The sequence below is a fragment of the Rhinolophus sinicus genome, chromosome 8 (assembly GCF_057876585.1).
Source record: "Rhinolophus sinicus isolate RSI-liver-muscle chromosome 8, RSI-T2T, whole genome shotgun sequence".
NCBI lineage: Eukaryota > Metazoa > Chordata > Mammalia > Chiroptera > Rhinolophidae > Rhinolophus > Rhinolophus sinicus.
Window position 1 is genome coordinate 767147 of NC_142508.1, and position 22071 is coordinate 789217.

Sequence of the window (22071 nt, forward strand, 5' to 3'; positions counted from 1 at the left end):
TTTTTTTTTTTTTTTTTTTTTGGTTATCAATGAGCATTTACTGAAAATATGAATTACACAAACTTTTTAGAAATTTTATGAAATTAATTGGTGCTGTATTTTTGCGGGGAAATGGGAATTCTGTGAGAAACACAGGAGGAATCCTGACGGATGGTAAGACAGAAATGAATGCCGGAGAAGGAGAAAAGCAGCCACAGACTGCAGAATCAGTCTGGCGTGCTTTTAAGACAGGCCAGGAGTGAGGAAGCAGGGAATTAAGAAGCCACCAGAGCAGGAAAAGACGACGACAGAGTGAATGCAAGGGAGCACGTGGTGAGCACTGAAACCAAGTAGAACCTGAGATTCGGATGCAACCCGGATTTGTACGCAGTGCGCCGTGACCCACAGCACCTCGCTTAACTCCGCAACGTCACAAACGATGGCAAAGGTAAGTGTGCCTGGCCCCTGGCCTCCAGGGGTGATGAGTGGCTGCCAGCCAGGCCAGGGCCACTGAGAACGGAGGCGGGAACACAGAGGAGAGCTATTCCTAATAAAAACCAGTCAGTCAGCTTCATCTACTGCTCAGTGCAGGCCTGGAAAAGGAAGGGTCCACTTAACTACCCAGGAGCTCCCTGATGGCTTGTGCAAGTTCTAGAAAGGACAAAGCGCTGGAGGAAGGAATGTGCAATCATGAGGCAGCCCCCTGGTAGGTGGGCAGCAGGGGGTGTCAGTCAAAAAGGTAATGGATGAGGGGAGCTATTGTCCGCAAGAAGGCAGTTCGCCCCCAAATTTCAGAGTTCACAACTTAGTTCCCACACTCCACAGTAAATGCCACCCTTTAAAATTGTTTAAGAAATCCATTTATAAGCTACTTTGTAAACCAGGGCTTCCAAGTCCCAATATCATATTGAGAAATATGAACAGAAGGACTTATTCGTAAACTTTATCTAAAGCTAATAACAAATTTCCGGGTCTCTCCAGACTTCAACCTATTCAAATGACATGCACGCACCTAGTGAGTCCCCTCTTACCTTGTTCCCACGGCCTCCACACCCGCGTGCCAGTCAGGTGTCAGTAAGGTGCACACCGCCCACCACTGAGCACCGCAGGTCAGAAATGGATCACTGCAGTGAAACCCACTGTGTAACAACGCTCTCCCTCTCCCCTAAGCAACCCAACCACAAGGGCCTCCGAGGACCAGTTTCAGACTTCCCTCCCCACGCGTGACTCCCTTGTATCACTGCCAGAGACTGGCTGTAATGTCTTTAGGTTCCCACAGCAACTAAATCCTCCCATGTTATTTGCAAGTCTTTTGAGTGCAACTGAAACGTGTCCGTGTGACACCACAATTAGGCAAGTAGTTCTAAAATGTTCACACGCTAAGCTAAATTAACACTTTCATCATTATAAAAACACCTTCTTTAGAACCTACTTTAAAAGTTGGTTTAGAAGTAAGTATGTTATGAGAGTAAGGCCAGTGGCTTTTCAAATTATGTTTTCTTGTACCATTTTTTAAAAATCTATCTTGCTCATTTTTCTGTTGATATTATGAGACCTAAACATGACTTTCTACAATTCAGAAATTCACTGAATTTTAATGTATAATTTCAACTATTAAAGGTCATAAAAGTTAACTGTGAAAATGAAAAGGTCCTACTTAAAATAGCCATAGTGACACTAACAGATTTTTTTTTGATCATGCTTTTGTGTTAAAAAGTTGACACTGTTGAGACTAGAAAAATCCTTAGTAAGAGCCTCCTATCACTGGCTATTACTGGTTTTTGCCCTTTTTAAAAGCAACTTGGGAATACATACCATGAGCTTCTACAATTTTCAACTTGGGACCACATTATCATGAGCTTCTAAAATTGTATCTGAAAATACAATTTTCAGAAATTGTATTTCAACTAAATGCAATTTTTAAAAACCCTTCAAACCCAGCAATTCTACTTCAGGAAAACCAACTCATCTCAAACATGGAAATAACTCACTACACCAAGAGAGTATGAAAATTGAAAATAACCTCATTTTCCAATACAGGAGGAGGTAAATACAAGGAGAAGATGTTAGATGCGTGTTTTTACAGGGTCACAGAATTCAAGCTTCAGAAGAAGGCAGAACACAAAGCACGAGGACACGTCACAACGGTGCTGCCTGAAAACTGTGACAGCGGGCTTTTAACTGGCGGCGAAACAGGCTTTCCCCCTCCTTTCACCTCGCTTCTGTCTTCCAAATTCTTGTACTGCGAGTGCACTTTGTATTATTTTTGAGTTTGAAGGATAAACATTACACATATATTTCAGAAATAAATTTTAGTTACAACATGTGAACATAATCAAATGTGCCACCAAGCCCTTTCCCTCCCCCACCAGCTACGGGCCAAAGGAGAGGAGGTGGCAGGTCCCACACCCAGCTATGACCGCGGAGCTGTCACAGACCAAGGACTCTGATCCCCGTGAGTATCTTCTCCTGAGTCTGTGGTGAAGGTGGTCTGTGCACAGATCTGCAAGTATTACGCAAACATCTCTGTCTGTCTTTCTCCCCGCTTATCAAGTAAGGTCTGGTAAGAGCTCTGTATCACAGCGTCTCACCTGTGGGGGATCAAGGAGAAGACTGGAGTCTAGGCCCTCACCTATCTGGGGAAGGGTTAGTGACAGCTGTCAGGCAGGATGATGACCTTGCTGCTGTCTTTCGTTGGAGGTTATGTACACTTTAAGGAGATGATGAGTAGGGACTCCCAGTTGACAAGAGGCTCACTTGGGATGGGTAATTTTATGTGACAAGCTGAAGGGGCAACAGGGTACCCAGACATTTGGTCCAACATGACTCTGGGTGTGTCTGATGGTGTTTTCGGATGCTGTTAACACTTAGATCAAGAGAATGAACAGAGCAGACTGGCCTCCCCGTGTGCACGGGCCTCATCCAATCAGCAGGAAGGCGGGCCGGCCAGCCCTCCGCCAAGTGAAAGTGAATTCTCCTGCCTCCCAGCTGTGTAACTGGACGCGGGCTCTTGAAGCCCGCTGGCTTTCGGACTGGAACTGGGTATGAGCGCTGCAGACTGTGACTGTGTCAGGCAGTCTCCATAATCCAGTGAGCCAACTCCTTAGACTAAATTTCTTCAGAATCAGAGAGAGAAACAGATACAGACCCCGCCGGTTCTGTCTGGAGAACCCTAATACAGACTTTAGAGAAGAAAAGGCTGCATCCTGCACCATTTCACAAGTGTCTTTAGGAACAGCTTTATACCTTAACACAACCTTGTCTCCTGAGACACCAACTTACTAGTAACAGACACTGTTCACATTATGACTCGTCTCTTTCATTTCTGTGTTTTATGCACTGTGTAGCAAACATATCTTTCAAACTTTGTAAGATCCTGCTCTTTGCTCAACTATAGTTTCAAAGTGAAACGACACCGCAACCCTCCGAACAGGGAAGCACTTGCAATCCATAGACTCGATGAGCTCTGACAACTAACCCCAAATACCAAAACGGCATCACCACCACTTTGCCTGCTGAGTCATGGAGACACTGGAGTAAATGACAGCCCAGACGAGGAACTTACCAAAGAAGTCGAATGAAAACGGGTCCCTTCCACCGAAAAATTCCCTGAAGACGTCATCGGGGTTCCGGAATGTGAAGCCGAACTCAAAAGGCCCGTCAAAATGACTTCCGCCTACACGAGCAGAGCACAGCCTTAGTTAGCAATTCTGGTGTTTAGCAGGCAAACAATCATGCCTCTAGAACAGGAGACACCCTGACCTGAGAAAAGAAGGTATTTCCCCAGCCCGAGTGAGGCTCAGAGGCCCGAGTGTGCGCCTGGACTTGACCGGCACGCGGGGACTGCAGCGTCCAGGGCACCGCCACAGCGCCTGCCTCGTCACTCCTGTCTCAGCACGGCACAGTGGGTCACCGGCACTAGCAGCACCCCCATTTTGTTTTTTTGTTGTGTCACTTCATGTAAACGAAGCCTATGAACAGCTGCTCACACTTGTCTTGGTTGGTTTGGGGCATTCTTCCCAAACACCCACTGAGGGGCTGGCGGGACAGCGGCCCATTACAGGACCTTTTCATCAGAAACACAGGTTCAGGCCTCACCACCCCAGGTAGTTATTTCAGTTTTTCTAGAATCTGTTTGTTAAAGGATGTTTTGACATAATACCAGGTACTGATCTAGGGGTACAAACTCACAATATATTATTGTTAAGACTGTAAATTATTTCCTATCTACAAATCAACATAAAATGTCTACTCTAACAAAAGATTTTTGGTAGGTTTTTCAAATGCTATCACTCTCCTTCCTCTCCCCCAATTCAGCCTGTTTGCAGGGCTGCATTTGTATTGCCTAAAACCCGACTGTCCAAGAGCTAACGAATTCAGCCCCCATCAAGACCTCATTGCCAGAGCCTCATTGCCGGAGGCACTGGGCACAGACAAAGAAAACTCCATTGACATACCTCCACCTCCACCGTTTAATCCTTCTTTGCCGTATTTGTCATAGATGTCCCGTTTTTTAGCTATAAATTTAAGAAGAAAAGTCAATAACGACTAAATTCTTTTCCCCTCAAAATTCAATGAAGTATTCCCAAAGTTGTAAATCAAAGACCAATGCAGCTCTCAATTCTCACAATTCATTTAAAGAGTTAGGCTTACCACTTTAAATGAAAAGGCAGAGAGGGGACGCCTAAATCTCTTTCCTTAAAAACAACTCATAAAAATGTTTATGTATTATGAAGTTTAAAATGTGATTATAAACATTGAAATATTTATTTCATCCTCCTGCCCAGAGCCCATGCCTGCTACATTAAAATCGCATCACAAAGTGCATCTTCTTCCTACAAAGTCCAACTGGGCAAGAGGTCTGTGGCCCGAAGACACCAGGACAGGGCCCCGGTGAGGGCAGAAAGGGCCAGGCCCACGCCTATAGGCTCAGGCCCTGCTGGGAGACAGCCCCACCTAGTCATCACGACAAGCTTTCCTGTCCTTTCACCGCTTACGGCCTAGAATAAAAAGAACTACAATGCAGCCCTGTTTAGACTGGTAGGTTCTTTTGATAAAAGATCATGTGTTCCCCCAGAATCTCATGTTCTACAAAACTGTGCAAAGGACAGGGGTTATCGGGGAAAAGGCATGAAAGCAAATGCCTCCCAACCAGTTTCTGCTCACCAGATCTGGGTAAGAACAGTAATTGTACCGGAGAAGGGAGCTCCCAACAGCCCAGCTGGGGCTGAAGGCTGCACGAGAGACCAGGAGAAACAGGAGCTCCCTCACAAGCAAAGGTGGGGACAACGTCTAAGGGAGCTTCAAGGTTCTTTCTGCCACATCTCAAATCTGGGTTTAGTACTGTTTTTCTAATGTCCTGGTCGATGTGACCCACCAAACGGGGAGTACTAGGTGGGCACACAAACAACAAGATACCGGTCCCATGGTGTTCAGCAGCGGTCCAGCTCAAAGCCGACCGGCGGTTTAAGAGCCTAGGTGCTGCATTTCAGTAAGACTGCAGGTGTCGGTGTGTATGTGCTTCCATAAATAACAGAAGCTACTTGAGAAATAAGATGTTCGGGCCCACCTTTAAAATACGGGTGTGGGGGTTGGTTACTAGATAAAACCAGGGTGGTCACGTGTTAACTGTTGGCATGGGGTGACGGTTAAATGGAGTTCGTTCCAAAATCAAAAATGTCTTTCAACAGTGACCCCGACCCTACGGAGACACCGTGACTGGCAGCAGGCATCCACTCCGAGGTAGGTGAAGCAGCCCTGCCCTTTCTTTTTCTTTTCTTTTTTTAAAATTTATTGGGGTGACAATTGTTAGTAAAGTTACATAGATTTCAGGTGTACACTTCTGTATTGCATCATCTATAAATCCCATTGTGTGTTCACCACCCAGAGTCAGTTCTCCTTCTATCACCATATATTTGATCCCCCTTACCCTCATCTCCCACCCCCCACCCCCTACCCACCTTACCCTCTGGTAACCACTAAACTATTGTCTGTGTCTATGAATTTCTGTTTAGCCCTGCCCTTTCAAACACCTCTGCCCTGACTCCTGCCAGGTCGCCCCGCACTGCCTCCTGGCAGGCAGCTGCCGGCAGGCACTGTTTTCGGATGAAGTTCCACACTGTCCTCCTCACCCCAGAACCCAAGCATAAGTCTCCTCTTCCCCAAGACCTGCAGAGTGCACTGCTAACCGCCAGCTTCTGCTAATTCAGGAAAGGAAGCCAATGCATCTGGCCTTCACTCGCGTCCAGCACCTGCGCTCTAGACCTGGGCTCAGGAAACACACCTACAAGTCTCAATGGCAGCTGTACGCGCAACTCCTCACCTCCTCACACTAGGCAGGGTCCTCTGGAGCAATGAAAAGCACTGTATTAGCTAGCACATTTCAAGGGCAATGGACCTGGGGGGGGTCATTACAGCCCTAACACGGGCGCCCCCCACCCCGGCACAGCGAGCGACCCAGAGGTTCCCAGGACCTCCTCTGTGCTGTCAGCCCCCAGACCAGGGGGCCAGCACTCTCTGAAACAGCCACCCTGGGAGAAGTCACTAGAAACCAGGGAGCTTGCAGCACTCACGGCTAATTGTACCAAGCGTCCACCAGGAACACAGGAGTCAGATCTTCACAAGAGAAGTCAGACTGTGCTCTGCGCTGACCTCAGCAGCTCCGCCCACCCCGCGCCCAGGCAAGCACTACTCACCATCTGACAGCACCTCATACGCCTCAGCGACTTGTTTGAATTTTCTCTCTGCTTCTTCTTTATTCTCAGGATTTTTATCTGGATGCCACTTCAGTGCCAGTTTCCGGTATCTTGAAAAGAGTAAAAGGGTATTGATTACAACCAAAATCCCAAAATCCAATGGGCTCTGGAACATAATTGGGCAAGAAACAGCTTCAGAGCTGCAAACTAGTGGGGTTAGCATTGGTTCCAATGATAAAACCTCCCTTCCCCGCCCCTCCCCCCGATGAAATCAACAAATTCTAAAACCTAGAGCACATGACACAGCCAACCTGTAGAGGTGGAAAAGGTTAATAAGCACCTGAGGCCCGGTGTGCAGTGCGAGCTCAGAGGTGGAGCAGCGGGAGGCAGGAGCCTGCTCACTGAGCAGCGCACTGAGGGCCACTGAGGGGGTCACCCCCACACGTCCTCACAGCCCACCACTCCACATGACAGCATGGCAAAGGGGGCCATCTCGGCCACAGAATGCCAAGAATTCCATGTCTTTCCCCAAACCTCCCCTTCTGGGTTCCAGATTCTGTGACCAAGGTTCCAATGAACACAATCACATGCTTTGGAAATACAAAAACCCTCTTCTAATTAACTAACCAAAAGCAGCCGCATTTAACAACAGAGGGGACACTGAACGGTCAGGGGAATGGCCCTTAAAAATCTAAGACTAGAGTAAGAACCAGCCAGTCCTCTTCACAGTTGGCTGCTGTGGTTCAACTTAGTTTCAGCATTTTAATTGCAAGCTCAGCCTGACTGACTAAAATCGGATGAAAGCTGGGACCTGTAATGGGAAAGAGCACAATCCTCACACCACTGTGGGCCTGAACATGGCCTCGCAGAGCCACCCCGACAGCTACCAATCCTCCCCAGAAAACGACAGACCACAAAGAAGACGAGGACAAAGAACTGGCTTCCAGGAGCGTGCCGGTCCGAGGGTACACGGACACCCGGGCGAATTCCCCTGCACACGCCTGTGAAAGACGAGCTCTGGGATTCTCAGCGTAACGAGGGTAAGTGTCCAGTGTCTGTCAACCTCGACCTTCACCCTTTTCACGGGCACTTTAATTAGCACCGAGGAGTGAAGACCAGCACTCAGAGGCCTGGGACTCAAACACAGGGTGTGTCCTCAGGAGGAAGGAGGGGACAGCCACGTACCTTTAGTCCTCGAAGCCAATTTTTCCTGGTCATTGCACACAAACGAGGCCAGAGTCTACAAGGTGGACCTGCACCACCCGGCTGCCGTTTCGCTCATTAAACATCAATCATATAAATCTAGTCTGTCAAGTCATCCAACTGCACCCACAACGGGAAAATCTTCCTTCTGAAGCAACAGCACTTCCTAACTCCGTACCCGAGAGTCACCCTGGAGACTGAGCCACCCACGTCCTCTAGGTAAGCACACCGGCCACTTGGTAACTGCTCCTGACCTAAGAAGGCACGTTTTCCCTGTTGCTAGGCACTGTGCACCTCTGCTGTTTATGCAGCAGTCACACTCTCTAGTGCACATGGGACGGGCAGTAACCCCACAGCCCACTGGTGACTCAGCCGCTGGCCCCGCCTCCTCAGTGCCCTGGCCCAGCTCTGAGCTGGGACACAGGGATGGAGGCCCATAAGCAGCTCCAGGTAGGCCCAGCATGCAGCCAAGCTGCTGTTAGTTTAGCACTGAAATGAGCTGTTCGGTTCAAAATCCCTTCATTTCCATCTGCAGACCTACGAAGTCGAGTAGCACAGACGTCTGTGTCTTTAGAAAGTTGGCTCGACAACACACCCGGAAACCTAAGTCCCGGTCACTGCAGGCTCACTGCGGATTCGCCTTTCCAGCTACGCTTACGACCGGTAACATCTATCTCGTGACATTTTATGCTCTACATTAACATCAAATGAATGAAATAGATTCAGTTCACCATGACAGCCGCCTGTGACAAGACTTATCCCTCTGACGGACCGGGCCCTGGTCACAAAGGTACAGGTAGGACAACTGAACGTGCCAGAGGGGTCTAACAGGCTGGGGTCACCTGGCGGGGATTTTCAGGCAACCCCACCAAGGACGGAAGTGCTCCATACCCTACGAGTGCCAGGCCAACCCCATTTCCAAGTCCAATGGCCGGCCCTTGGGGATTTCTTTACATCCTAAGTTTGATCTCCTTCCAGCAGAAACAGAATCCACTGCCCCAAGGCAAAGGAGGAAACCATGTGACCATGTCCCCAAGTGACAAGTGGCAGGCTGGGCTGAGGTCTGAGAAGACAAAAGCTAATCTGTTAGGTTAAACTGGGCATTCAAACAAAGACTGTTCTACTCCACTGGATGCACTTTAATGGGCAGTATAACGAGGGAGACTTCCAACGCCCAGTGCCAACGCCGACTTCCTACGTGGAAACGCGGTACTTACGCCTTCTTGATGTCCTCGGCGGAGGCGTGTCTCTGCACGCCCAGGACTTCATAGTAATCCACCATGTTTTAACTGCTGTTGGAACGGCTCCTGCAATTAGAAAACCACGGTCAATGACAACACTGCCAAGGTCAGGGCTGTGTGGGTGGGAACAGAGCAAGAGACGGAGGGGGACGTCAGCACCAACCACTAGCCTGTCGGGCTGGGGCCTGGTCTGGGACTGATTACAAGATTCGTGTCCTCAGACCCTTCTTGATACAGGAAAAAAGCTCTGAAACGGCCTAACGATAACACAACTAAACGGAACCAGCAGGTGACTGAGACAGGCCCTCTGCGAGCAGCCTGCGCTCTGGACACAGCCATGCTTGGGGGGCGTCAGCTACTTCCTTCACTCAGTGCACTCCAGGACCAGGCAGTAGGCAAGACGGGGGGGCCCGGGGAGGGAAAGGGGAGCGCGGAACCACAGGCACCTCGGCCTCCCGTGGCCCCAGAGGACAAGAAGAGCCGGCTGCGACTAAGGGCTGTGCTGTCACTCACCCTGCCCAGCATTAAGTGGCTGGTCGGTCTCCCCCGACCATGCCTTCAGTGCCCACCCGAGACTGCTGTCCCTCAGGGTTACGGCGGCACTTCACGGGGCAGGACAGGGAACACCCGTCCACGCCCACCAAACAGGACAGACACACGTGCCGCTTCTCTAAGATGCATGCAGTCTAATGAATCTACTTTTTAAATTTGACTGGTTATATCCCTTTACTAAGTAACCAAACACTTACATACAACAGGCCTACTCCACACAACACCAAGTAACTTCACCCAAACGAGATTTTCTGTGAAGCCACTGTGCCCAAAACTGAAACTAGGCTTCCCGCAGCCTTCCCAGACACGCTAGTTCAGATTTTCAAAAGAAACATTCTGATTATAAACGAAGACATGAGGCCACGTTGCTGAGGTTGAACATGTCAGGGGTTAAATAACGCCACAACTAAGAACTGCTCCATTTCTCAAAACAAGACGCACAGTTGCGTTGTTTCTCCTTTCCTGTGTGGAGAGCAGCCCACGATAAGCTCGGCGTGAGTGTGCACAGGCCCTCCCCCATCGTGTAAGCGGGGCTCCATGTGAAGGTCCCAGGGACCAGTCTGGGGCCCCAATATGAGAAATAACTCAGACACCATAGGATGGACCAAAACAGACCCCGCCCCCACCCCCACCTCGAGATAACCTGGACATGTCAGATACGATCCAACACACACATTGAAAAGACAGCTAGCTGAGCTCCCAGGAAAGAGGTTCCAGTGCCAGAAACAAGTGGTAAATGAGGCCAAGAGGGGCTGGTGACCAGGTATTTGGGGGGGAGGGACCCTGGAGATTTCGGCTCCTCCAGGAGGGTCAAGAAAAACTCTTTCCACTGAACTGCAAACGAGGGAAAGAGGCCGCTCTGAGAACATGGAGCCCTGAGCCTCAGACACATAGAACGGAGCGTCATCACCTTCGTTAACCTGCAGCGCTCTCCTTAAAATCTCAAACAGGACCCCAGGATGGTGAACAAGCAAAGCAGCACTGGAGAAGTAAGTGTCGCTACAATCCAGGTCAGAAAGATTCCAAGATTCCAGCAGAAGACATAACCCCTGCTGAGGAGAGCTGACAATGCAAGTCTAATGCAAGGAAAGCATCGGAAGAGTTAGAACACCTCCGAGAATCGAAAATAAGGACCTGAACGGAAGCATGTGATTAAGTATTCATAACATAGTCTGTGGGGGCAACCTGCTGGTCAGAAAAGGACCCCAAAATACTGAATTACTGACATAGCCAAGGGGATTTAAAAGCACATTAGACAGAACTGAAGAGTCAGTGATATGGGGTTAGAGCTGAGGAAGTTATCCAGGGAAGTGCACAGAACAGAGGGAAAAGTGAAACAGACCAGGAGGCCGAGACCAAAGGGAACTGGAGGCTACTCGCCTCCAGGCTGGACGGCCCCCGGATGGACAGCACCCATTAGGTCCCAGGGGTACGGCGCGGTGTGTGGTCGTGAGGCGATGTCATTCACTCAGCCACCACCTCACATACACACATTTTCTTCTGAGCGCTGAGAACACGAGATCTCCTCTCAGCAAACTTCGAGCAGATGGTAATTAGGAGCCACAGTCCGCATGCTGCCTGCTAGGAAGTTAGGTCTGTGCCCTTTGACAGACATCTCCCTATTTCCCCTCCTAAACCCCAGGTAACAACTCTTCTGTTTCTGTGAGCTCGACCCACAGTACGCGAGATCATGCAGTATGTGTCTGGCTTATTTCACTTAACATGAATCCTCTAAGTTCATCCACGCTCTCCCAAAAGGAAATCGCAGGATTTCCTTCTTTTTTAAGGCTGAATAATAAAACACTCCAACCTACAGGGTCAATTTACTTTCCGGCCCTCGCGCATCTGGGAGTCACGCAGAGCTCCAGGGCACTGTCCGGGTGGCAGGAAGGACAGACAGCAGGCACACTGCAAAAACTAAGGACAAACACTAGCTGACAAGCAACGTGAGGGAGGCACTAGACTAAGTGAGCTGTCAGAGGACAAACACTGCAGGGCCTCAGTGCACCGCCTTCTGGCCACCTCTGTGCAGAATGGTCACCGGGATGGGGGTGGGGACCACTACTAGGGAGACGCTGGCCCAAAGGCAAGCGCTGGCAGTTACAAGACGAACACGCTCTGGGCTCTAATGTACGTATGTCACGGGGACTCGTCCATAGTACTATATTTATACTTAGAGCTGCCAAGAGACCACATCTAAATGTTCTCACCACAAAAAAAGAAATAATTTTGTGATAATTCTACTTTCTACAAATTAATTCACTTAACTCAAATACTTCAATAAACACAATAACTATAAAGATTAAGGACTGCCTAAAAATGAATTGTTTTGTTTTCCAGCTTTATTGAGATATACTGGACACCTAACATTGTGTAGGTTTAAGGTGTACAACACGCACCTTAATTTTGCTAAAACTAAAACTACAGTGGTACCTCGGTTTTCTAACATAATCCGTTCTGGAAGACCGTTTGAGTTCTGAAACGTTCGAAAACCAAGGCACGGTTTCCCCATAGAAAGTAATGCAAAATGGATTAATCTGTTCCAGACCTTTAAAATCAACCCCTAAAACTGCAAATTTAGCATGAATTCTACTATCTAATGATACCATAGCTCCATAAAATTTACGGCGTTCGTAAACCAAAATGTTCGTCAATGGAGACGTTCGAAAACCAAGGTCCCACTGTACGTTGTTTCCAAGAGCTACAAATTCAAACTCACAGCACAAGAGTGCTGGCAAACACTGAGACACCTCCTGCAGCAACGAGACTCAGGAAGGTCACGCTGGAACATGAGCTGAGCGTTTCCGGAAACAATGACTTCACAAGGATAAAAGAACCTGAACCTGACATGGCCTTCAAACATCCCAATCAAAAGGGCATTACGGGGTAACAAGAAACATTCAGGATGCCAGGGATGGGGTGGGAGGAAGATGCTGTTTAATTTCTGCTGTTCAGTTTCAATGACAAAGGTTAAAGACCTCAGGGACATGGCTGGCAGCGACGGATACACTGCCTGGGGACGTGCTGAACGCCACTGACTGCACCTGACACGGTCAGCAGGGTCCAGGTCACGCTGGGGAAAAACTAAGTGGAGCTTTGTCAGTTTGAGACATTACGTTATATATGTTGAAAGTTTTACCACTTACATGTTGTTATAAATAAAAACATTTTTGAAAGATACATCCGCAATCATATCATTAAGCAGAGAAGTTAAGCTTCTAAGATTTGAGCATTTACTATAACAAACTTGATGTAACAGACGTCAAGTAGGGCCCTGCAGCTAACCATTAGAAACGCAGATCCTTACCAAGCATATAGGCCCGAACGGTCACGCAGACTGAAACACCTAAGGATTTTGGAATGCTGACAAAAACAGTGGAAACAGAAACAGAAAACAATCTCACAAAATCACAAAGAAACAACTGTGGAAACAAAGCTGTTTTTCAAGAAAACCTTGGGTTGCACAGAGATCATGAAGGAGATTAGCATGTATTTACATGTACATGAACTACATATCACAAAAGAACATATAACCTCCAATACAGTAATAAAAGCTCTAAATGTTAGAAGGTAAGAAGAGACTACAAGAACAGACTACAAGAGTTGCCATTTAAAATATCTAAATATGCGTTTTTCTCACTAAGAGTCCCAGAACTTTTTTTAAATTACAAATTAGGGGGAGAAATGATATGGTTACTGCTTTCTTGTAATTCCTCCAGCCTAACATTAAAATCCAATTCGCTGTGACAGACACGTAACAAAGCAAAGACAACGCAGTATTAACTGGAAGATGGACCTGTGGGGGCATGGTGTTCACTGTCCTGTGTCTTCCATTGCTCACCATAAAATATTAGGGAAATTGTTTTAAATGCAATCAGTTACAAGACATGACAGTGAGCACCCAACGATAAAAGGGCACGGAGTCCAGCCTGGAAATCGCTATCCACAGAAAGCGCCAAGCCTGGTGACCAAGAGGGTACAGCCATCTGAAATCCTCAGGCACCAAATAGCTGACCGGTGACCACACCACAGCCACAGGAGCAGCCGAGAGGCACAGGACAACCAGCACCCCTTCAGCTCTATTCAAAGGCAGAGAACTGTGCGGGGCTCTTCCCTTCTGAGCTCCAGCTGTTGCCACATGGCTCTGCGGGGGCATCTGAGCAGTGACAGAAGGGGGGAAACAATGCCAGCCCATTCTTCCCAACAGAACAAGGGAGAGCTCTGGACGAAGCCCCCCCTTCCTAACAGCTGAACCGTCTCCGCCACAGCCACAGCGTCCCCTGCCCCTGCTCAGACAGCTGTGCTACCAACTCACAGCGCACGCTCTCTGATGTCCACATGCTTTGTCTTGCGATGGCGATCATGTGGCCACCAGGTCCTCAGGCAGTTCGTGCCGCCGCGTGCAGATGGGCTGAACTCAGGAGGCCATGCCTGCCAGGCGGTGAGTGCGTGGCCACTTCACCACTCCCACCCCTGGAAGATGTACCCAGCCCAGGGACAGTCACCTGGACTGAGGGCCTGAGGGCCTGTCTGATCGCCGTCAGTTAGTTACAAGCGCTCCACAGGTGGCCATTCTTCCTCCTTCTAAATGAAGAAAATCCCATGAACGGAATGAGACCAACTACCTGGGAAGAGCCCACAGTTCCCTCTGCTGCGCCTTCTGCACAGACTGTTGCTCCTCACCCCCCTCCCCACGCCCGAGCCCAGTCCTGTCCGGCCCCCACTCTAATTTAAGGTCAATAGGAAAGCCTCCCCCATCAGCATCCAACAGACGTCTTCAGGGCTCGTGCTGGGACTTCCGAAAACCCTGAGCACATGTGGACTTCCTGGGCATGGCAGTACCCTGGCTGACCCTCCATCTGCCAGCCTGCTCCCAGGAAAATAAGACCAGATCTTATATTAATTTTTGTTCCAAAAGACGCATTAGAGCTGATTGTCCGGCTAGGTCTTATTTTTCAGGGGAACACAGTATCTTTACAACTCTTCTGTAAATCTAAAATGATTTAAAATAAAATGTTAAAAAGTAAGTCAGAAAGACAAAATACAGCCCTGTCAAAAGGCCATGGGAACAGAACTGTCAGAGCACCCACAGACCAGAAGTGAATCTGAGCGTCAGTAAGAATGACTGAGCACCAGGATTTAAAGCTATGCACCAGCAGAAGAATCGAGGATTTAGTGCTCTGCCCTTCCTGTACAAACCACGTTGTAACCAACCAGTTGAGGAGCTAAGACTCTCTTTTCCAGAACTTGCTAACCCATGCAGAAGAAATGCTGGACTAGAGAACCACTGTGCGCCCATGAGGTGATTCTCCACGTGCAGGCGGGGACAGCAGCACGCGAGGCACGTGAGGTCTGGGCCGTGGCGGTCACCGAGCCCTTGCTCTGCCTCACGGTGCACCCCTTGGCTTTGGACAGCGGGGCATTCCCCCAGCGAACTCCCTCCCCGGGGTCTGGTCCCTGGTACACAAGGCAGGCTGAGTTTCTGCTCCACGGGGCTGTCTGCAAACACTCAGCGGCTCTGCCTTCGTGAGCGCTTCACGCTGGGCTCACACCCCCTTCCATTCCTCCGCAGGTCCGCTAAGAACACAGGCCCAGGCCCAGCTTTGCTGGTGTCACGGTTACAATTTTTAGTACGAGAATCCAACACTGATGCTCCGGGGACAGTCAAATTGTCACCAACAGCAGATAGCAAGGCCACCGATCTCTCCCTCTGAACTTGACCATCAGTACCCTGTCAACTCTCCTGGGACAGCCACTGGAATTCCATGGTCAGTGTAACTGGCTGAGCCCCGTCTCTGTGCCTGCGGTCACGTCCTGCCGCCCGTTATTCCCTTTGTGCAGCAGAGGCCTTCAGGTCAGCTGCCAGCCTGCCCACCTACAGCTATGGCAGCCCCCTGTTCCAACCAATCAAAGCCTTTTTAATACCAATTCTACCACCAACATACTCGGTCTCAGTGAAAACAGTGATGTTACTGAGTGAACGTAATCATACAAACTTACTATGTGTAAGTCACACGCCAGCTTAGGGAATAAATCACCAAGTTTAGACAAGACAGACATGTAAACGTAAAATTAAGTCCCATACAATTAAGACACATGGAGTGTTGGGGAGAGAGGATGGAGGGGAGGCACACAGAGCTTGAGAGAGCACTGCCATGTACAGGAACGAAAAACAAAGAAGCCCGTCTGTGCAGAGGCAGAGGCACTGAAGACGAAAGCACCACGTGAGCAGCAGCAGGGCAGGGCCACAGTGCGCCCGCACTGGACGCAAGCCACACGACACGTTCCAGAGAACTTTAGAACGTGCTGATTAGGACTTTTGGACTATGTGCCATACCAGGCATTACAATAAGCATACATGCTATCACACCACAGCTGAGGAAACAGGCGCTCAAAGGAATTGCGTCAACAGTCCAAGGTCCAGTAAATTCAAAACCCAAAGCCTGATTGCACCCCTGGCACTAGCCTATGCCATCAAGCTATGCTGGGGACGTAGGGTTCAGAAGCTCAGTGCCACAGGACATTCTTTACATCTCAATACTACTGTTTCGCGCATTGGCGGGCACCGGGGACGTGCCACTACCAACACCCACCAAGACAGCACGCTCGGCACTGTGGCTTCTGACCGCTCCTCACTGCCCATGTCCAACTGCCATGACCGGGCACAGGCAATGCCAGAAGAGCACGGCCCTCAGAGAGGCTGGGAGGCCCAGGCAACCTGCCTTCTCCTCACCTTACCCAGGATCCAGAGAGCAACGTGGCTTCATCTGCAGGCAGTGGCTTCGTCCTGCACCCAAAAGCCAACGCGCTTCCCTCAGCTGCTGAAAACAATGCCCAAATCCAAGGAAGGCAGGGACGGCTGCGGAACTGCACAGGACAGCACGTGACAGTAGGCACGCTGAGGAGCAGCACCGGCACCACAGGGCTTGTGGGCACCACGCTCGGTCCCCGCCCGCCGCCCCGCACAGCACAGGTTCCCTCCGCTTGCCAGTGGGAGCTGGGGCAGCAACGACCTCCTGGCAGCGACCCCCTAGGACTAAGACGTACGCGCAGAAAGCTTTCGTGGGAAAAGCACACAACAGGCAAGAACAGACAGCTAATGCGAGCGGAGTGGAATCTCCAGGAGTCCAAGAACCGCTAGAGAGCAAACACCCACAGAAAGGAGGCATATGTCTGAGGAGCTGGGGTAAAGCAGCCACGGCTCGGGAATCTGGTCTGACAACAGAAACTCTGAACACTGAAAAAGCATGAGGAGAAAACAGGCCATCTGACAGCCTAGGACAACTACCCACCTACTGGGGGCTACCAGAAGGGGCAGGGGGTCCAGAAGGCAGTGTGCACTGCCCACGCTCAGGTCACACACCAAGCCACACGTCCGGGAAGCTTGGAGAACACACACCACGCAGGGGAAGGCCCCGAGACTCCACCCAGACGCATCCTGGTCACAGCTCAGAAAACCCACGACAAACCCTGAAGGAAGCCAGAGGACAAAGCATCTCCCCCAGAGGGAAGCAACAATGAGAATTACACCCACTCAAGAGTGGGGTGAATACAATACTGGAAGCGCTGGGGAGTCAAGAATGCCATTCAGCACTGAGCATTCCAACCCTCCACCAGCTACAATCCTGGATCCTACAAAACCATCCTTCAGAAGTGAACACTTTCTCTGACAAACAAAAATGCAGAGAATTTGTTGCCAGGAGACGTGCCTTGCAAGAAAGGGTCCAAGTTCTTCAGAGAGAAGGACAACGACATAGGTCAGAAGCTCCGAGCTCCATAAAGAGCGTGGGAGAGGAAGTATCACATACAAACCTGTTTTGCCCTTATTCCCAGCTGACCTGATGGTAACGGCACCGCGCTCCCTGTCACACATGCTCGTGTGTGAGTGAAATGACTGGCACCGCAGGGAGGGAAGAACAGGACTGGTTTTACACAGTACTGCGGCACCCATGAAGTACACTCGGCTTAGTTGTAAATGTACTGCAAACTCGACGACAACCCTGTAAGAAGTTGAGTACGGGCAGAGCTCACTTTATTGTGCTTCGCTTTATGGTGCTTCACAGATGCTGTGTTTTTCACAAAGTGAAGGCAAGACCCTCCACCAGCAAAAAGACGAAGCCTCACTCGATTGACTCGCTTTATTGCAATACTCACCTCCTCGCGGCGCTCTGGATCCACGCCCACAGTACCGCCAAGGCCTGCCTGCATAAACAGGCTAAGGAACGACAGAAAATCAAACCATATAAACGTTCAATTAAAACACAAAAGGCAGGAAAAAAAGGGGGAAGACAAAAACAGCAATAAAGGGCAGCAAATAGTAAACAGTAACAAACATGGTAAGTGTAACCACGGAGCCAGCGTCTCTAAGGGCGGTGGTTTCAAACCCACAGCACCTCCCGCCACAGGTGAGGGGGACAGCCAGCCCAGAGCTGACACCTCGGGTACTTCAGACTGTCCTCGGTCCTCCTCATGGATGGGGGTTCCGTCACCGGCACCCCACTTGCCCAGATCACCCAATCGGAAACCTAGAAGCTTCTAAGACTTAGCCTCTCCCTCCACCTCCACAGCCAAGCACCTGGACTCGGCAGTTACACGCTGCCTGGTTCCGACCCTCACCGCCACACGGCTGCCACGCCAGCACCACACATCAGGCCGCCTGTTACGCACGCCCTCCCTCCAGGCCCTAGTGTGACGGGCGGGACCAATTTCTGGGCTGATTCTCACTTCACATGCACATCACCTTTACTTTTTTTTAACATTAAAAAAACTAACTTGTGATGAACACTGCAATATCCACAAAAAAACAGGTTACAAATGCTAGTTGTTTTTCCTGAGATGATGCTAAGTCCTGAAATGAATGTCACCAGTGTGCTACCTACCAGAAAGCAGCGCACGCCACCTTGCCAGGACGATGCAGACTCACGCACAGCATCAAACAAACCGTCACCTGGCTTCGTACCCCCTCTGATCCCACCCAGGGTGCAAACCAGACTCCACCTGCTGACTCCAGACAATGCCATGCCCCGTCTCACTGTAGCCTGAGCTGTCCCCTCTGCCTGGAATGCGACCCTCACACCTCCCAGGTGCATGCTTCACCTTCACCCCAACGCTGCTACCTCCTCCCAAGGAAACACTCCGTGTACCTTTCGTTACACTGGCCTGTACCTTACACAGGCCTGTGTAATACACACATCCTCACACATGACACTGTCCTGTCTGAAAACCTGTTAGATCACAGGCTCCTCGCAGGCAGGACCCACCCCATCCTCTCTCTAGATCTCAGTGCTGCAGGCCTCAGCAGACAGGCGCTCACTGAAGCCGTGGGCCCACAGAAGCGAGGTCTCAACTACAGACCCTCAGGGGCTCCTGCAGTTCCCACCTACTCGAACGGGCGAACAGCGAAAGGTCCGTTTCAGTGTGTGCTGTCCTCAGCAGGGTGACTGTCAGTGCGTGAAGGATTTATAATCACTAACGAAGTCTTTGGAAGGTTTTGGCAGCTCAACGAATATTCTGATTGGCTGGGACTTGCTGCTTGTCCGTCACCATAACTGTTTAATCTCTGCTGGTCAATAATTCTCTATCAGGACTTCAAAGGAAGCCATCACTACCTACTGGCCCTGGGGTCACTACTGGAAATACACTTTTAAAATCCCTCTTTCCATGTTGTGTTCAGCCAAGTAACACTACATGTGACTTGAATGTACCTACTGCCTATGGAAATAAACTCAGTGAAATAACGGGAGCAACTGAAGCATTTAAATAGTATCTCTATTATTTTTTGAATTCTTGGTAGACCAGGCAAAGTTGAACTTGGCAAATAAAAAAATTCATGAGTCAAAAAGGGTATTACTTCACTCATATGTGGGATACAAAACTGAAACAACAAATGAACAAGACAAATAAATACTCATATATACACAGGTAACAGTTTAGTGGTTAGCAGACGGCAACGGGCGGAGAGGGAAGAAGAGGGGAAACGGGGCAAAGTATATGGTGATGGAAGGAGAACTGACTCTGGGTGGTGAGCACACAATGTAATAGAGAAATGATGTAGTATAAAACTGTACACTTGAAACCTATATAATTTTACTAACCAATGTCACCCTAATGTTTAATAAAAAATTCATATGAAATAAAAATATAGAAGGACATGACATGTAACGTGATATGACTATGTGACATGATACAGGTGTCAGCTAAACTACTGTAATCAGATTGCAACATACAAATAGATAAACCAACACACTGTACATCTCTGACCTACACATTATGTCAAGTATACCTAAATTTCAAAAAAGAAAAGGGAATTTGGAATAGATTAAGTTATATGACGTCTGACAAGTTCGTGAGCTCATCCTAGAAAAAGTGCTACACACCTCATTGCTGAATATCACTGTGATCACCTTTGAAGTACTCCCCTTGGGAAGCTGTGCACTGATGCCAGCGCTTAGTTCACCCTTCAAAGCATTTGGAACTCTTTTTCTGGAATGGCCATCAGAGCTGTCGTCGTATTACCTTGATGGCCTGAATGTCATCAAAATGTCTTCCTTTCAATATTTCCTTTATCTTCGGGTAAATAAAGAAGTCATTGGGGGCCAGATCAGGTGAGTAGGGAGGGTGTTCCAATGCAGTTATTTGTTTACTGGCTAAAAACTCCCTCACAGACAGTGCCGTGTGAGCTGGTGCATTGTCGTGATGCAAGAGCCATGAATTGTTGGCGAAAAGTTCAGGTAGTTTTTGTCTAACTTCTTCATGTGCAGGCTTTTCGGCACTTCCAAATAGTAAACTGGTTAACTGTTTGTTCAGTTGGTACAACTTCACAATGAGTAATCCCCTCTGATACCAAAAAATGTTAGCAATGTCGTTTCAACAAGTTCATGAACTTAATTGCATTGCCAGACCCCACACATATACACACACACACACCCACACACACACATATGAACCAAAAAAGTGTCAAGAGTGGAGACAACAGCAACTGAACTGCCAGCGGGGAAGTAGACACTAGGCCTGCACACCCGACTTACACCGTAAATGGCTTAGGAATTGGCAGGACAATTGCAGGAAAAACACTGTTCTCACAGGCACGCTTTCCCCTTTTAAAATGCGAGTGGCCGTGTGGCAGAGAGCACTGCGCCTCAGTGCCCTGACCTGGCTCCATGTGGGCCCGCGCTGTGTCGGGCACCGGCTGAGCCCTAGGGGACACTGCAGGCGCCCTTGTTCTCCCTTGGGAGACCTGAGGCCCAGGCTGAGTCCCCATCTGGGATTACACACCACACACCATCTAGGGTTACACACAGGGGTGGCAAGGAGGGAGCGGCGCGAGGAGTCAAGACCCACCCAAGACGCTCCAGGCTGCCTCGTTCGTCACTCCAGGTAAGTAGAAATTTCTGCATCAAAAAATGTTTACGTATTTTTAAGAAAGGCACTGGCTGCCTTGCCTTGCACAGCGGCTGTACCCACTGCCACTCTGACCAGTGCCTTCAGCCTCGCGTCTTCCCGGCCCTCAGAAACAGTTACTAACCTGGGCTGAGTTTCCCCACCAATTCCATGAATCCTGATGGGCTGTCGGTGCTAAGGAAGCCAAGCGTCTTTTCATATCCAAGGGCCATCGGCACATGCGTCCTGTAACTGCCTGTCTACAGCGCTTGCCCATTTTCCACCTACCTGGTGGCTTTTCCCCACGTTTCTGACCGAATCTCACAGCAGCTTTACTGGGATCCGGGGGAGCCTAACTCTACCCATTTCTCCCCAGTCCCTCCTCCACCCTGGGGTGCCCCTGGGGCATCACCCATCGTTAAGGCCGGAAACGGTGCTAAAGCCAGTCAGAAGACAAAGCTGAGTGCAGGTCAAGGCTGAAATGACTCAGGGGAGGTTGAGTGCAGCCCAGGGAGCTGCTGGTCTGCTGCTCCCAAGGGCGCAGGGGCACAGACACACACAAACCTACCAGACGGCAGTCGAAGAGACCGTCCCCTAGTACAGTGAGAAAGGGGACCTAGTCTAATGAGGATCCCTAGAGTGTGTCGGTCTGGGGATCTGCATTTTAAACACGCACCCCAGGGAACTGACAGAAACATTCATCTCGAATGTGGAACCCTAAGCCGCCTGCCACTCACCAGGATGAATTCTGACAACCGCACCAAATTCACAAACCCCTGAACGGTCACCGCACAGCCAGTAAGCGCTAGTCCTGTGTGTCCTAACCTAGCCTGCCCCTCAGGAGAAGCCTGCGCCTGTTACACGGGGCCCTGCAAGTGACAACAGACTAGCTCACTGAGGTTCCTTCAAGCAGTCCCTCCATGGCAGGAAAAAGCCCTGTGGTCAAAGCTTCGGCTCATCGGAGCAGATGTGCGCTGGAGCCGAGAGGAGTTTCTGCCCCACTGCACAAGTGCCCACCAAGG

General features: G+C 49.6%; 1 protein-coding gene across 2 annotated transcripts in view; it reads right to left on the reverse strand.

The window, feature by feature from the left end:
• Positions 1–22071, reverse strand: part of DNAJB6 (DnaJ heat shock protein family (Hsp40) member B6) — a 50902-nt gene that overhangs the window by 23316 nt on the left and 5515 nt on the right. For both annotated transcript variants that reach the window (XM_074315030.2, XM_019742487.3), the window contains exons 2-5: positions 9095–9184; positions 6675–6784; positions 4437–4496; positions 3545–3655 (exon numbers count right to left, since the gene is read on the reverse strand). In XM_074315030.2, the coding sequence (XP_074171131.1) occupies positions 3545–3655; positions 4437–4496; positions 6675–6784; positions 9095–9159 (346 nt within the window). In that variant the 5' untranslated portion in view covers positions 9160–9184. The remainder of the gene's footprint in view (positions 1–3544; positions 3656–4436; positions 4497–6674; positions 6785–9094; positions 9185–22071) is intronic.